A 16,578-nucleotide genomic window follows, 5' to 3' on the forward strand; every position below is an offset into this window, starting at 1 on the left:
GACTATCCAACTTGATATTGGGGACTTCCTAACTTGGAACAAAAATGTTGGAGAATGTGTCTGTCTCAAAAAAAGAAAAGAAGAGAGAGAGAAAGAGAAAATGAGAAGGGCAAAAGTGAGAAGGGACTCTGGATGTTGGTTAGGGTACAGACTCGCAACTAGGAGAGAAAGCAGTCCTGGAGAACTAGTGCACAGTCTAGTGAACATAGACAGCAATCTTGTGCTGTAGTCAAACTCACGAAGAGTCTAGATCTTAATTAGTCCAACACAAAAATAATTGGTAATTATGTGATAGGGGTTCCAACTACTACAGCAGAGATTTTATTAAAATATTAGAAGCTCGGTGCACGAAATTGTGCACTGGGAGGAGGGGGGGTCCCTCAGTTCTCCCTGCATCCTTTCCAATCTGCCTGTCTGACAGGCAGTCAGACATCCCTCTCACAATCTGAGACTGATGGCTCCCAAATACTGGCCTATTTGCCAGACTGCCGGCCAAATTGCCCCCAACTATCTTACCCTACAGGCTTGGTCACAATTAAACACAATATTTCTATTTCTGCAGTGAAGTATCTCCACTGCAGGCCTGGTCACCCCCAACTACCCTCACCTGCAGGTGTGGTCTCCCCCAACTGCCTTCCCCTGCTGGCCTGGTCGCCCACAGCTACTCTTCCCTGCTGGCCATCTTGTGGTGGCCATCTTTGATCACATGGGGGTGGCCATCTTTGTGCAATGTTGTGCGGGTCAATTTGCATATTACCTCTTTATTATATAGGATACAAACATATCAAATCAACATGTTTTTCTTGTTAAATTTACACAACGTTACATGTCAAACATATTTCAATAAAATACAATATTTCTGTTTCTGCAGTGAAGCTTCTTTTGGTGAAAGTATGCTGTTGGGATGTATTCCCTTTGTAGAGCTATTATTTGTTTTGGTTTCCCAAATACCTATGATGTGCAAATGCATCTGTATACAGGGATTGGCAAAAGTAGGTTCACAGTTGTGCAAATGGAAAAGAACACAATTATTAATAAATAATAGTACAAGAATAAACTGTGTTTCACCTACAACTGTCAACCTACTTTTGTCCACCCCAGTACATTGATACACATGCACACCAAATACATACCCAGTTGATACACAGCACACCAAATACATACACCATACACACAGAGACACACCCACAGAGTACTAAAACCCAGCACAGATTCCCAACATACATCTCAGGTACAGTTATTTCTGCTTCTACTGTTTTGTCTCCCTTGCTCTTTCAGAGCTCTGTGTGAACAGTCCAAAGAACACTGTGAGTCTGTTCTTGGCATCGTGGGCCTACACTGGCCTGAAGACACCGATTGCAGCAAGTTCCCCCAGGAAAATTCAGACAATCAAACCTGCCTAATGCCTGACGAAGACGTGGAAGGTTGATTTATAAATTAATTTCTGTGGGGTATCTAATATGGATGAACATATTAGTTCTGTTTTTGAAGTCTCTCTGTTGCTATTTTTTTAAAAATATTTAGTTGCCACTCAGGCTTCATAGGGCAGTGAATTGCTTTGGAAATTGATTCCTTCGAAGAATTTGGTACTTATTTGTTAGACTTGGTCTTTATTTTAAAAATGAATTGCAGAGATGAATCTAATAATGCAAGTATTTATTTTATCCACACTTAACTCACAGAACCCATTACATATGGACGCCGCTCTTATTCTAGGGTTTCTGAAGGTAGTGGTTAGGAGCTGGTTCCTTCAAGTGCAAAGCATTTGGAGATCTTGGCAATATGGGAGCTTCAGGTGGAGAAATGGAATGGGGGAACAGTCCGAGGTGGAAAGACTGGAGTGGGAAACAACTGTGACATGTAAGGTGTAAGATTAGAGGCACAGAAAACAGGAGTCAGGGACCAAGGCATGTTAAAGAGGAAGTTTATTCTGCCCTAACGAGTGAGATAGAAAAACCAGGATTAGAGAAGGAAGAGGAGGACCCAGCTGGGCTGACTCGCTGGAAAAGAGAACAGCAACCAGTGCAGCGGTGAACATGCCAATATATATATATATATAATTTTTTATTTATTTATTTTTTTTTTAGAGAGGAAGGGAGATAGAGAGCTAGAAACACTGATACACCGATGAGAAAGAAACCTGGACCAGCTGCCTCTTGCACACTCCCCACCAGGGATGTGCCTGAAACCAATGCACATGCCCTTGACCGGAATCAAACCTGGGACCTTTAAGTCCCCAGACCCTTGCCCTATCCAACTGAGCCATACCAATTTCAGCTGAACATGCCTTTTGAGGTGGGGATTCAGGAAGGGTTGGGGCCCAGGGCACTCAGCATGCGATGATTGGTGGTTCAATCTCTCAGGAATTCCTGGCCTCAGACACAGGTTATGTCATACTCTGCCCACCAGTTGGGGGAAGGGAGGATCTATGATAGGGCAGCTGGGCAGGTGGAAGCATGGACTCCACAGGGCCTTTTAGGCTCTAGGAGTCCTTAGGCTGTCCATTCAGAAAGAGCGTTAATTACTGGAAAGTGTAAATACTGATCTGGAGAAGTGATGACAGATGCACAAGAAAGATGCTGATAAACAGAGAGGAGGCAGCTGTTTCAACTTCGTGGAGTACCTGCCTTATTTATCTTCAGTAATAGCTCCTTGCCCACATTCCACATAATAAGTAGATAAATGAGCTGATGGTCCTGGGGTTTCTGTTTACTGACAGTAATGGGTCCCCTTGTTTTTCAACAGAATGCTCACCTAGTCACTTCAAGTGTGACTCAGAAGGGTGCGTTCTGGCCTCCAGAAGATGCGATGGAGAGTCCGACTGTGACGATGGCAGTGATGAGGAAAACTGTGGTATGTATGTGAGACGGCACTTTTCTTGAATACACTAACAACTGGTTGAGATAAGAGACTGGGTTCAAGAAATATCAACTGTTAGTTCTAAGTAGTGATTAGGATTGAATGCTAATATATTTTCTTCTTAGATCATCAAATGGCAAGGCATGAATGGATGTGGTTTTTCCTGTTAACTCTATTGATTTTTCCCTAAATTACACTTCTATTTATAATCTCCATGAAAAATTGGGTGTCCCAAAAATGTATACATACACTTTGAGTAATTTTAATGGCAGGGGCTATTAAAATACATTTCCTTTTCAAAATTCAGCCATCAGTGTATATGTTATTTTGGGACACCCTGTACATGCAAAACCTCAGTATAAGGAGAAGCACATAAGGAAAGTAAGGAATTATTTGTGTTACTAGAGATTATAAAGCAGTTGTCATTGGTCTTTGCATGATTCCCATGCTGTTAGGTATCTAGATACGTAGAGACAGAGTTCAGGCTCCAGTGTTCAAATTTAATTGGGATTTATTTTCATGCCCTCTTCAATTTTGCATCTGTTGGCAAAGGGTAAAACTCTTTATGGCATTTCTGCCTTTGAACTCCAAAAATCACTTATGGAAAGGCCAGAAATGCCAATAGTAATTTAAGTGGCACTTATTTCCATTTTATTTCTCTGCAAACCTTTGGTACTTGCAACCTCAGAATGTGTCAGGGAATAGAAAATGGACAATGCTTTTTACTAAACAATATTCTAGAGTAAGGTAAAGTAACTGAAAAGCTATCCAAAGATTAGTTTGGTTATGATGATTTAGCTTATTCTGCTTTTAAAAATTGACACTTTTTTTTTAACCATCAAAAGCACATAAGGCAGTACATCTTTTGAAATCATTTTATTCTTTTGGCCTTTTAAGTATAAATACTACCTTGCTCCCCAAAATGAATTTTCCATGGTAAACAGTGCCCTTTTGGTCTAGACAAAATGTCACAATCAATCAATGAAATTCTATCAGCTGCTGTAAATATGGACAAGTGCATCTTCTAGAAAATTAGAGCTGTCAGAATAATGGTACAATGACTGAGATAATTTTGTTAGGAAGGAACATGCAGTGTTTTGAGAAGCCACTGTTATTTCCTTGTTTTGTAGTCTTTATGTAGAGAAATAAATAAAAACCCATTAAATATCCCTAATCTGAGTGATTTATTGAGAATGATAGGAAAGGGTATTCTGAGATGCAATTTTACATGGATTACCTAGATGATTCAAAGTAGTTATAAGGTACCTATTGATGTGGATAGACCTAAATTTGTAGTAAGGTACTAAGTATTTGAGAAATTTAAAAGTTTAATAAAAAGATTTTTACCAGGACTAAAAGATCTGAATTTTAGAATATACTCTGGAAAAAAAGAAACCCAAAGCACTATAGGTTTTGCATCATCCTAAAATAGCAGGTTTCTAAATAAGTCATGAGTGTCCACCAACACGTTTGTCACATAATAAAAACAATAGAAGTTTTCTAATCCCTATCAAACACTCAAAATATTGATGGACTACTAAGAGCTCTAGTTAAGGAAAGTTAAGAATGGGAGGGGAATTAATACATTTGGAGTTACATTAATTCCTCTTAACAGTATTGCTAGTAAGTCATGAGAAAACCCACGACCTTTTCCAAAAGTGATTGATAATAGACAATTTATACACATTCCCCCTTGGGATGTGTGCACACATGCCTAATGCTCTGGGAGGACAGGATACTCGAAGTCAAATAAGGAAACGGCGTGGAGGAAGGCTCACTATTGGGAAATCACCCCGTTCCCATGTTGTCCACTTGCTCAGTTTGTCTCTCTGCATCCTTGGCCTGCGTGGGCATACCACCTGGCAATGCAGCCGCCGGCTCTGGCAAAGCTGCTTCACCCCAGACTTCAGGTCTTTCTGTTTATTCTGTCCATGGCGATGTTGTAGGCACCTACATGCTTGGACTTCGCTGACTAATGTGACAATGAACTATTCACTCTCCCACATCTGCAGTTCCCCAAGGAGTTCCTACAATATTATTGGGGTTCCTCTCAAAACAAGACTTATCTAATTTAATTATAAGATGATAGACGTTTTGGAAATCTACTTTGAGTCATTTTGACATATCAGCAGGGAACTGTGGTGGGCAAAGCACACTGTCAATAAGTACACTTTAAAATACCTGCATAGAATTTAGCAATGAACAATGTTCTGAAGTCTCCTGCTCGCATGGTAAATTTTTGTTGTTGGAGTCCTTTTCACTGTGTATGCAATTGCTAATGTAAACAATATTTGAAAATCTGTCAGAATTAGGAATAGTTTCACCAAGTGTTTGGAAGAATTTGGCAAATTTGAACACATCATTCCAGAATTGCCTTATGGGATGGAGCCTAAAAAAATAGGAGTGACTGTTAAATCAACACTGTTGGTACAAAAGACTTCATTGTCTCAAAGGTTGACACTTCATCATTCATTGAAATATACTATGTAGATGGAGCTGCCTGTGAAACTAGCAACTTCATGCAACAAGCTGATTTACAATATAATATTTTCTAAGCATTAGGTATTCCTAAGCAGTGGAGGAAAAGGCAAAGATATGGGCAAAGAAATGAATAAGAATCACATAAAAGAAAGGAGAACTAAGGAAAATAACAATGGGATTATATTTCTGAGTTTTGCCTCCATGTTATAGATTTGAGTTTGTGAGACTGGGGTCAGCTTTTGCTAAACCTGTGCCTACAACTTAGGTGAGCTACAAGCCGGAGCCAGGTGGTACCTGGGCTGTGATGTGAGTAGCAAGGCTTCTCCATGGGGCGGTCATGGGAATAGAGCTAAAACAGTTCCTTTGTTTATACCATAGAAATAAAACCCTTTATTACATGAACACAGCACCAGAATTCCTAACTGATCACCATTCCATATAAAAGCGTATACGCCAGAGGGAGAAAGATTGACAGCAATACAAATGCCTGAGTGTGGAGATGTGTCTTTTTGTTTCTCTCCAAATAACTTAAACATCATTCCATTTTCTACCTTTGGTCTCCTCTTGGGCTCAAATAAAATAAAATCTATAAATATAACCTGAGCATTTTTCTCAGAGTCAAAACCCCCTTAGGCTGTGTTTAAAAAGCCTGTGACTCAGATTGTGGGATTTGCTGTTTGATTTTAAGAGCTTTTCAAATGACTTTTCTATTCCGTTGGTCACTTTAGCATCACACTGTAGCTTTGATGAGTGAGAGTTGTCATTGTCTCTGTGCCAGGAGGTTGTTATTTTGACACCAATGATTATTTGGTTTCATAACCTACAGCTGCATTAAACATTCCATCCCATGACACCTGTTTTTATTTATTTTTAATATATGTTTATTGATTTCAGAGAGGAAGGGAGAGGGAGAGAGAGATAGAAACATCAGCGTTGAGAGAGAATCATGGGTCAGCTGCCTCCTGCACGCCCCCTACTGGAAATCGAGCCCGCCACCTGGGCATGCGCTCTGACTGGGAATCGAACCAAGACCTCCTGGTTCATAGGTCAATGGCTCAACTGAGCCGGCAGGGCCTGTTTTTAATTTTTAATGGAGTCATGATCTTTTCCTTTTAAATTATACGTTTAAAATACCATTGTACCAAAAATGTCACTTTTAAAGAGAGGGTGGTTTCTTCACAAAATAGCAATATGGTCTTCCATGTGATGAATGTCCTGACCTTTTCATTCTTCCTCAGATGCTTTACTATAACTCCACAAGGAGGAGTGAGGCCTCACAAAATTTTATTATAAAAGAGAAGATACAGGAGAGGAAATTCCTGCTTATCCAGTACACATTTAATCTTTGTGTTGGGCACTATTATTACTATTTTAAAGATGTGAGACTGAGGTTCAGAGAAGTGAAGTAACTTATCCAAGATCACACAGCTAGTGAGATTGGGGCTAGGATTCAGACCCAGGGGTCCAATTCTGAAGCTGTGCTTCCCTCATGCCTTTTAGAGAAGAACACAACTAAAGATCTGTACCTGAATCACAATGGGATTTTTCTTGATGAAGTTGGGTTTGGAGGGATTTATTTATTTTCTCTAAATTTCACTTGTAAAATAGTGGTTGTAATACTGATGTTGTAAGTGGTCAGATCTAGAGTTTGTAGTGGAACATAAATGTCTCTTATTGTCATTGCTTTTTGTGAGAGGCAGGCCTTATGTTTCAGAAGGTCTACTTTTGTGGCCTTTCTTTAGCTCATTCCAAAAGCCCACGTTCTTCTTCCTACTCGAAGGAAGGGGACCTTGTGAATAGTCAGAAAGACTCCTGCTTTTTCTCCCTTTCCCCACTGGCGCACAGTGGGGCTGTGATGAGAGAAGCAGCCCTTAGAGCAGGCAGCACTGTGGGATGCTGACACCTCTGTCTTGATTTTCCTCGCTGTGCCATTTGGCAGGGGCTGGGCCATGAGGGCAGACTTCGGCTCTTTCGCAGATCTCCTGGGACCCCAGGGGCTGCCATTGTCAGAACATTCCAGATGCCTGTACCCTCTGCTAGTTGAAAACCCAAATAATGTCCTGTGAGTTCCCAAACCAGATGTCCTGGGCCTAAGACCATTCCTAATGTGCATCTGGTAAAAGACTCTCCTCTCATTATGGAGTTCCTGAATTTTTGAAGGCTGAAACACTTTAAATCTAATTTTAAATCTAATTTTAGCTCACAGTAAAAATTCCTCTTTTGATAACTTTTCTTGATAAGAATTTCAAAAAGCATATTTTTTTCTTATAATGGATTTCAAGAATCATGAGTCAATCATCTATGAAATTTCTCTGAATTATTTGTGTTAAGTCAGATGAAAAATAGCATTTTTTTTTTTTAAATTCATTTTATCAGTACTTTTCATTTTACTCACCTTAAATTAAATAGTCTTTCCTGGCAATGAGAGAGACTTTCTGTTCCATTTTAGATGAAGTTCCATCTAAAATACACATGTAAGAGGTCTCACTTATATGTGGAATCTAATGAAAAAAATAAATTGATGAACAAAATAGACCCTGAGTCATTGGAGCATGGAACAGACTGACGTATTTCAGAGGGAAGGGAAGGAAATTTGCACATGGGTGGGGTCCCTAGGTCTGACCGGTGATCAGGACCTGTTGGGGCTATTTCTCCCAGTCCTGATCGTGGCCAGACGGGCCAGGGCCTGCCAGCTGCCAACTGCCAGCTGCCGGCTGCTGGCTGGGACCTGGGGGCCTGCCAGCTGGGGCCTGCTGTTGGGGGCAGAGACTGGGGGAGGTTGGCTGGCCATGGGAGGTTGACTGTGAGAGCGCACTGACCACCAGAAGACAACTCCTGTGTTGAGTGTCTGCCCCCTGGTGACCAGTGGGTGTCATAGCGACTGGTCGTTCCGGTCATCCTGCTCATGACAGTCGCTTAGGCTTTTATATATATAGACTAAAGGCCTGATGTATGAAATTCATCAAGGGGCTCTGTCCTTGCAGCCCCGGCAACGTCTGAATGGTTGTTCTGCTGTTTGGTCTAATTAACATATTACCTCTTTATTATATAGAATATACATAACCCATGGACACAGACAATAGTGTGATGAAGGCTTGAGGAGTGGGTGGCAGGTGCAGGGTGGAAGGGGTCAATGATGGGGAAATGGGACATCTGTAATACTTTCAATGATAAAGATGCATTTTAAAATAAAATAAAATACACATATGTTGAGGGCTGCCAAGGACTATAGTTACTGTTGTAGGCAGGGGTGAAAGGTACCCAAACATGAATGCCCTGTGTCCTCTTCCTTCATGCACCTTCTAGCCTGAGGAGGGCTAGGGGTCTAACTGGAGTGACAAGAACACATGAGCCCAGGCCACATGACTCATTGGTTGAGCATCGACCTGTGAACTGGGAGGTTGAGGTTCAATTCTAGGTCAGGGCAAATGCCTGGGTTGCTGACTCTAGCCCCAGTGGAGGGCGTGCAGGAGGCAGCTGATCAATGCTTCTCTCTCATCATTGGTATCTCTCTCTCTCTCTCTCTCTCTCTCTCTCTCTCTCTCTCTCTCTCGCTCTCCCCCTTCCTCTCTGAAATCAATAAAAATATATATATTTAAAAAAAGAACACATTAGACTCTTGGCATGTCTTAGCAGACATAGGACACACACTGTGTTTGATTCAAACATCATTAAGTTCATCACAATGCTTCTGTTTCTGAGGCAAATTACACAATTCAAGCTTATAGTCTTGTCTGGTGCAAATGTGCTCATTTCCGTTTTAACTGATAAAGTTTGTAACCTTAGATCTCCGGCTACATTACTAAAGTGAGTGATGGCTTTCCTACTGACTCTGAAACTTGTTTTGTAGCTATCTGGCAGAGGAGGGGCCTCTTTTGCTACACACACAGATGGCCTGTACATTCGTGGACTGAAATTACATTTTTAGATAATATGCATGTAGATTACTAGGTTTTGGCATCTTTGCTTAAACGCATAACTCGCCATTTTATAGATGAGTCTTCTATGTGTTGGCAAGTTGACTAAGAAAGCAAAAGGAACAGTTAAAGAGAACGTTAATGAATAATTGCTTTTTCATTTCCCCTCCCCTCCTCCAATTTTTCATACTTTGCATTTGATCTTCTCTTAGCAGAGCTGTAATCCTTATATTGCAGGATGAAGAGTATGAAGTATTTCTACTTTCAAGATCACGTGTTTATGGTATACAGGAGTAAACGCTCTTCAAGAAAAAAGAAATCAGGCCTTTCTGTTGTAATTTTTCTATGTAGCTTGATCACATTGATCTTTATTTTCACCTCCACATCTATTACAAATTACCTTCTCTTCTGTCTCCAGGCTGTAAAGAAAGAGGTTTGTGGGAATGTCCATCCAACAAGCAGTGTTTGAAGAGCACAGTCATCTGTGATGGGTTTCCAGACTGCCCGGATAATGTGGATGAAATAAACTGCAGTGAGTCTTACAGGAACTTGTCAACACACAAAATTACCTCTCATTGTGAAGAGAAGTTAGAAATTTGGAAATATGTGTCAAAAACTTTTAAGTATGTTCAGACTTTTTTTTTTTTTTTTTTTTTTTTTTTTTTTTTTTACCAAACTGCACTTGGAAGAATATATGCCAAGAAGACAGTCAAACATGTATACATTTATGCACAATGATATTATACTAACACTAGAGGCCTGGTGCATGAATTCGTGCACAGGTGGAGTCCAGCCAGCCCACCCCAATTGGGGCTGGCTTGAGGGAGGGGCCATAGGAGGTTGGCCAGCTGTGGGAGGACCAGTTGGCCAGCCCCAGTGCGCGTCATAGCGACTGGTCATTCCAGTTATTCCAGTAGCTTGGCTCTTATATATATCTATATCTATATCTATCTATCTATCTATTAATAGATAGATAGATAGATAGATAGATAGATATAGATTAGTTATGACATATAAAAAATTAAAATACTACAAATATCCAAAAATATGGGAACTTAAAATGAAATAATATGCAAAAATTAAAAACCAAGTTATAGGACTAGTTTCTCCTGGGTTCATCATGTACCATTAGATGAATAAAACAAAATATAAAGTTATGTGTACTATTTCCCTGAGTTTTGAAGGATATAGACCCACATAGAGAAAAAGATCAGAAGGTAATAAGTTCACAATTACAACCCTCTGGGTGGTGGGATTATTAAGTTTTTTTGTGTGTTTTTTTAAATTTTATTTTGTATTTTTATATTTTCTACCTTTTCACGATGAATGGCCACATTTTTTAGAATCAGAAAAATATTTAGACCTCTTAAGATGTCTTACCTACTGGTTATAGAGAGCCCATCTCAAGTCAACTTAAACAATAAAGATACTGATTATCTTTACTAGAGGCCCGGTGCATGAAATTCATGCATTGGAGGAGGGTGTCCCTCAGCCCAGCCTACACCCTCTCCAATATGCTCGTTTAGGCATGATCCCAGTGGAATTGGGCCTAAATAGGCAGTCAGACATTCATCTCACAATCCAGGACTACTGGCTCCCAACCGCTCACCTGCCTGCCTGCCTGCCAGCCTGATCACCCCCTAACCATTCCCTTGCCAGCCTGACCAACATCTAACTGCTCCCCTGCTGGCCCAATTGCCCCTAACCGCCCTCCCCTGCATGCCTGAGTCCTCCCCACCTGCCCTCTCCTGCAGGCCTGATCCCCCCCCCCCCCACCTGCCCTCCCCTGCTGGCCATCTTATGGTGGCCATCTTGTGTCCACATGAGGGTGGCCATCTTTGACCACATGGGGGAAGCCATCTTGTGTGTTAGAGTGATGGTCAATTTTCATATTACCTCTTTATTATAGAGGATTATAGTCTACATTATATGTAACCTATTATCATAGAAAAAGTCAAGTGTAAGAGGGATTTTTGAGGCTGGATGTGGGAGTTTAGCACTTCCATGATTCTCTTAATTGGGCTTGACCTCGGGCTGACTCCCACCAGGTCAAGAGCACCTGGGGTGCCCTGCCTCCTTGATCAGATCCCGTGGGAAGAAATGAGAAGCCTGCCCTCACCTCGCCAACATCAGTTAGGGATTCGCTCAGATTCACCACCTTTGAGCAGGGTCCTGCTCGGTCAGGAGCCTTTGTGTGGACCAGCAATGACCCCACCTGAACAGCTGAAATGCAACTTCCCAGGGAGAACCAATTAGGAAAAGAGGCTGGGTCCTCCAGGCCACCTCTGACCCAGGGTAGGACACATGACCTGGCCAGCAGAGAATGGGCAGGAACTATCTGGCAAAGTACAACCCGCAAAACCATAGGCCAAGACCCTGATCTTGGATTACATGCTCCCTCTTGGACGAATAATTATATTCAGAAAAAAAAATAATTGTGGTCAGAAAAATGCTGTCTCCTGCTTAAGCTGACCAGGATCTTCCGCTGGAGCTTGGCACAGGGTGCACGTGGGGATGTGGGGAGCAGGGAACAGAATCATTAAAAAAAGAGAGAAAGAAAGGAGTTGGGTGCTAGGCAGACAACCAAGGAGTTTCACTGTGATTTTTAAAAAATATATTTTATTGATTTTTTTTCAGAGAGGAAAGGAGAGGGATAGAGTTAGAAACATTGATCAGCTGCCTCATGCACACCAAATACTGGGGATGTATGTGCCCGCAACCAAGGTACATGCCCTTGACCAGAACTGAACCTGGAACCTTTCAGCCTGTAGGCTGACGCTCTATCCACTGAGCCAAACCAGTTAGGGCATCACTGTGATTTTTTAAAACCCAGGAGAGAATCAGATGTTTCTCAGAGAGTCATTTGCTAGCAGAGATTTTGACAACGTAGACAGTATCACATACGTGGACGGAGCTGGTTTTCATGCTGTGGTGACTTCAGTCCACTCACCATCTGTGCTCTGCTCGTGACACAGCAGATTTTAACCCTGTTCTTTAATTTTTGAGATTTCTGCTGCTTGATATGTCTTTTTCCAATCCTAATGTTAGAGCATTGAGTCACTCGGAGAAAGGAATTCTGTGTAAATGCTTGTTGTTTGTACGGATTGACCTCTAGGAAATGAGATTTTACCAATTTTCTCGGTCTGTTTGGCACCTGTTTGGAGGCCTCAGGGAACTCACATTCTTGGCTTGTTCCTGCTGGCAAATGGTAACGTGCATGTTAGTGACAATCCCATTTACCTTTAAAATGTTTCTGTCCTATTTCTTGTTCCCTGTGCCAGCGTTTTGCCAAGAGGATGAACTGGAGTGTGCAAACTACGAGTGCGTGTCCCGTGACGTGTGGTGTGACGGTAAAGCTGACTGCTTGGACAGTTCAGACGAATGGGACTGTGGTGAGTGGCTTGCTTCTGCCATCTGCTGTACACTCGGCTACATGAATCCCGAGTGACTTTACAGACTGTGCTAACGAAGCTCATCTATTCTGCTTTACTTTTGTTAGAGCTGACAGTGGTGATTCATATCCGTTATTTCCAAGTCACAATGTCCCCTCAAGTTACTGCTCTGCTTGAAATGTCTACATTCTGTGGAAAAGCACTTGCGTTCAAGTTGTTATAGATTGTGATTTCTAGATTCATCACTCAGCTTCAACCGTGATCAATGCTCTGTTATTCTTGTGTGACTGACACCTCCTGGGATGGGATATTAAAGTGGCCCTCCCATCTTCTCTGTACACTTGCTCCACATCCAACTGGGACTTGTAACCATTACTTCCCCATGTGGAAGAACCTAAAGTCATCTCCAATCAATACCTCCAGTATCTCCGTTTATAATCTTTAAATTTGCTTGATTCCGTCATCCCACACTCATCACTCTTTCTGTTGCCTTTAGCTCTCCCTTCATCTGGCATCATCTGGCCAAATCGTAGTTATCATGTGGGTTGTGACTTCATGCTCACAGATGATCTGCAATTTGTTAAGTACAGAGGATATTCTTTTATAGAATCGGAATTAGCGCATATACCAGATTCACATCACCATCACCCACTTGCATTCTCACGTGCTCTTTGAAAGGAGGTGATAAGAGTGAAGGTACAACTAGCTTCTTATCATTAAGCAAATCATTGGTAAACTCATGGGGATGGGCCCTGCCTCTGGCCATCTTCTAGAAAAAGAATAAGAACTATCTGTCTCTTTCACTGGAACCTACAGGTTTTTGAGGGCAGAGAGCATTTCTAATTCATTTTTTCAGTCTTCCACCGCACCGAGGGCAGTGCTTTTCACAGGGTAGGTATTCACCAAAAGGTTCTTAACGAAAAATGAGTAAAAATGAATGCAGCGTGAAGAGAGGCACGCAAAGCTGCCCTTCGGTTTCACGAGAGGAAATGTTTTTAATTAGGGCTTTCTCTTTTGTTCTCAGTGACCCTCTCTACAAAGGACAACTCCTCGTCATTCCTGACGGCTCACAGATCTGCCACAGAACACCACGTGTGTGCCGATGGCTGGCAGGAGACCCTGAGTCAGCTGGCCTGCAGGCAGATGGGCTTAGGGTAAGGTCAGTAGTGTGTAGCACTGATGAGTTTCTCAGAGGGCTTCCCGGAACGTGGCTGTAAATATCTCCCTTCTGACTGCAGAGCGAGGGGGTGCTCTCACACAGAGCCCTCCACGGCACAGGAAATGGGTCAGGTGACAGCACCGCATTAATGGCAGGCACCTGCTCTGAAGAGCCTGGGTGGAAAACCGGCTTTGATGAAGCTCTAAAAGTAAATGAAGTAATTGTATTTTAAGTACTTCTGATGTAAAATGCTTTCCTTATTTATAAAAGCATTAAGGCGGTTCCTCCAAGGAACTGGCTGGAAAATTGTACAATACAGCCTAAAAGAGTATTGAACATTCCTTTTTAAGCAGCACACGTTTGTTTCATAAGGTGAGAAATAAACTTGACATTGCTGGTATTTCAGTTTAGCCCAAGTAATGCAGAAAAGCTACATCAGAGAACATTCTGCTTCCTAGTAGAATGAGAAGACACTCTGCCTTTGTTATAAACACACTCAAAGAGATGCTTCAAAAGTTGCATATTTGCTATTATGTGGGGTTTCTTCTTTCAAGTTCTATCAGGGATGGAAAGCAATAATTGAAGGGTCCTAGAATATATCTGAGTGTATGAAAAAAAAAAAAAAAATATATATATATATATATATATATATATATATATATATATATATATATATATATATATATATATATATATTACTATGTATGTGAGATTCCTGGAGAAAAAATTTGGTAGAAATGAGAGGAATAGCCGAAACCAGTTTGGCTCAGTGGATAGAGTGTTGGCTTGCGGACTGAAAGGTCCTAGGTTCAATTCCGGTCAAGGGCATGTACCTTGGTTGCTGCGGGCACATCCCCAGTAGGGGGTATGCAAGAGGCAGCTGATCAGTGTTCCTCTCTCATCGATGTTTCTAACTCTCTATCCCTCTTCCTTCCTCTCCGTAAAAAATCTACACACACACACACACACACACACACACACACACACACATATGAGGAATAAATGGACTTATAATATACTAGAATAAAAACTGTACTAATGGCATTTCCCAGAATTCCACGGAGCAAACTTGAAACAATTTTAAGTGATGAATCATTCAGTTGGGAAATAATAGCTAGCAGCATTCTTTTAAAATCCCAGTTAGAGCTCTAGTCGGTTTGGCTCAGAGGACAGAGCAGTTCTATTCTGGTCAAGGGGTCAAGGGCACATACCTTGGTTGCAGGCTCTTTTCCAGCCCGGGTCCTTGCCAAGATGTGTGCAGGAGACAACCAATTGTTTTCCCTTTCTCTTCCACTCTTCCTAAAAAAATAAATGGAAAAATATCCTCGGGTGAAGATACAAATAAATAAATAAAATTCTACTTTGAAAAATTATCTAAATCCCAGAATCTTCAGCTCATTTTCCCCAACATAAAGACCCACATCTTTGGAAAATTGAGTAACTGAGGCTAATCAATAAAAGAACTTTAAACTTTGCCAGAGCGGAAAAATTATATTTGCCAAGATCCATTAAATTATACTTTATTTCCACAACTTCCTTATTATGTCTAAATGAAATGGGATATGATTTGATCAGAGAAAAATGAAAAGCGTTTTGAAAGTGCTTTATTTTCCCCTCACCAAGACACAAGATTGTTTCTTAATATGAAAGCTAGATTACATGATGACGGATAACTTCATTGAGAGTTCTGAGGAAAATCGGAACTGCAAAATTTTACAACCAGAAAATTTTCTTTGAAAAGCCACCCTGTTCTACTACAAGTAGAAGGGAATCTTGTTTTAAATATTCTACTTTATGTTTCTTCTAAATTTTTTTTTTTTTGCATATAAGATTTAAGTGTTTTATTGTGGTGAAATGCACATAACGCAAAATTCGCCATTTTAACAATTTTAAAGTGTGAAATTCAGTGGTGTTTAGTAAATTTACTATGTTATGCAATCATCACCATTCCCTGGCTTAGTTCACTTGGCATAATGATATTTTGCATCCATATATTGGCACTTCATTTCTGTTTATGGCTGTATAATGTTCCAGTGCATAGGTATACCTCATATTAAAGAAGTCTATTCATCCATTAATGGACATTTTGCTGGCTTCCTCCTTTACCTATATTATGTGCATGTTGAATTTTTAAAAATCTCTTTTAAAATTTCTCCATTTTCTTAACATGGTGGGAAATTCTCATTTCAGTATTTTAGATATTTAGAATCTAAATTGACATTTAGATTTTTAAAAAGATAACTTTATTTCAAAGAACTACTAGGAAAATCTGAACAGTGTAGTTGGAAAATCATAGCCATTCTTTGGCTGAGTTCATGGATAAGTAGTGGTAAGTCTTCGAAGGAAATGAGTAAGAAAGGTAACCTTAGTATTTTTATACTTTCTGATTGCCTTCAAACTCTTCAGTGTACTTGGGTGACTTATGAATTGATAGAAACCTGCACAGGCAGGGTGGGGCAGGAATGAAGATAATGAGCAAGATGAGATCAATTCCTGAAGTGGGATGTGCTGCTGAGAAGCTGCTCTGTTAGCACTGTCCCCGAGACCAGCTGCTTCATGGTTCTGCCACTGATACTTCAAGTTAACCAGAAGCAGTCCATGGCCTTTGAGTCACTTTCTCCAGATTCAAAGTCCTCAATAGGAGGGTCTGTCTGGCCATGATTAGTTACTGACCTGCACTCCAGCTGCCTGGAGATGCATGGCACCAGAAACTTGAAGTTATAAAAAACTTCTGCTTAGGGCCTTGTATGAGAGTAGACCTTGTTCAGAG

At 41.0% G+C, this 16,578-nt stretch overlaps 1 protein-coding gene across 2 annotated transcripts in view; it reads left to right on the forward strand.

Annotated features, from left to right (window-relative positions):
* The window catches only part of CORIN (corin, serine peptidase), a 192,527-nt gene that overhangs the window by 142,163 nt on the left and 33,786 nt on the right, over nt 1-16,578 (forward strand). For both annotated transcript variants that reach the window (XM_045572856.1, XM_045572862.1), the window contains 5 exons: nt 1,279-1,424; nt 2,746-2,853; nt 9,676-9,789; nt 12,539-12,649; nt 13,674-13,803. In XM_045572856.1, coding sequence (XP_045428812.1) covers nt 1,279-1,424; nt 2,746-2,853; nt 9,676-9,789; nt 12,539-12,649; nt 13,674-13,803 — 609 coding nt within the window. The remainder of the gene's footprint in view (nt 1-1,278; nt 1,425-2,745; nt 2,854-9,675; nt 9,790-12,538; nt 12,650-13,673; nt 13,804-16,578) is intronic.

This window comes from Pipistrellus kuhlii, unplaced genomic scaffold, assembly GCF_014108245.1.
Source record: "Pipistrellus kuhlii isolate mPipKuh1 unplaced genomic scaffold, mPipKuh1.p scaffold_m20_p_1, whole genome shotgun sequence".
Classification (NCBI taxonomy): Eukaryota; Metazoa; Chordata; class Mammalia; order Chiroptera; family Vespertilionidae; genus Pipistrellus; species Pipistrellus kuhlii.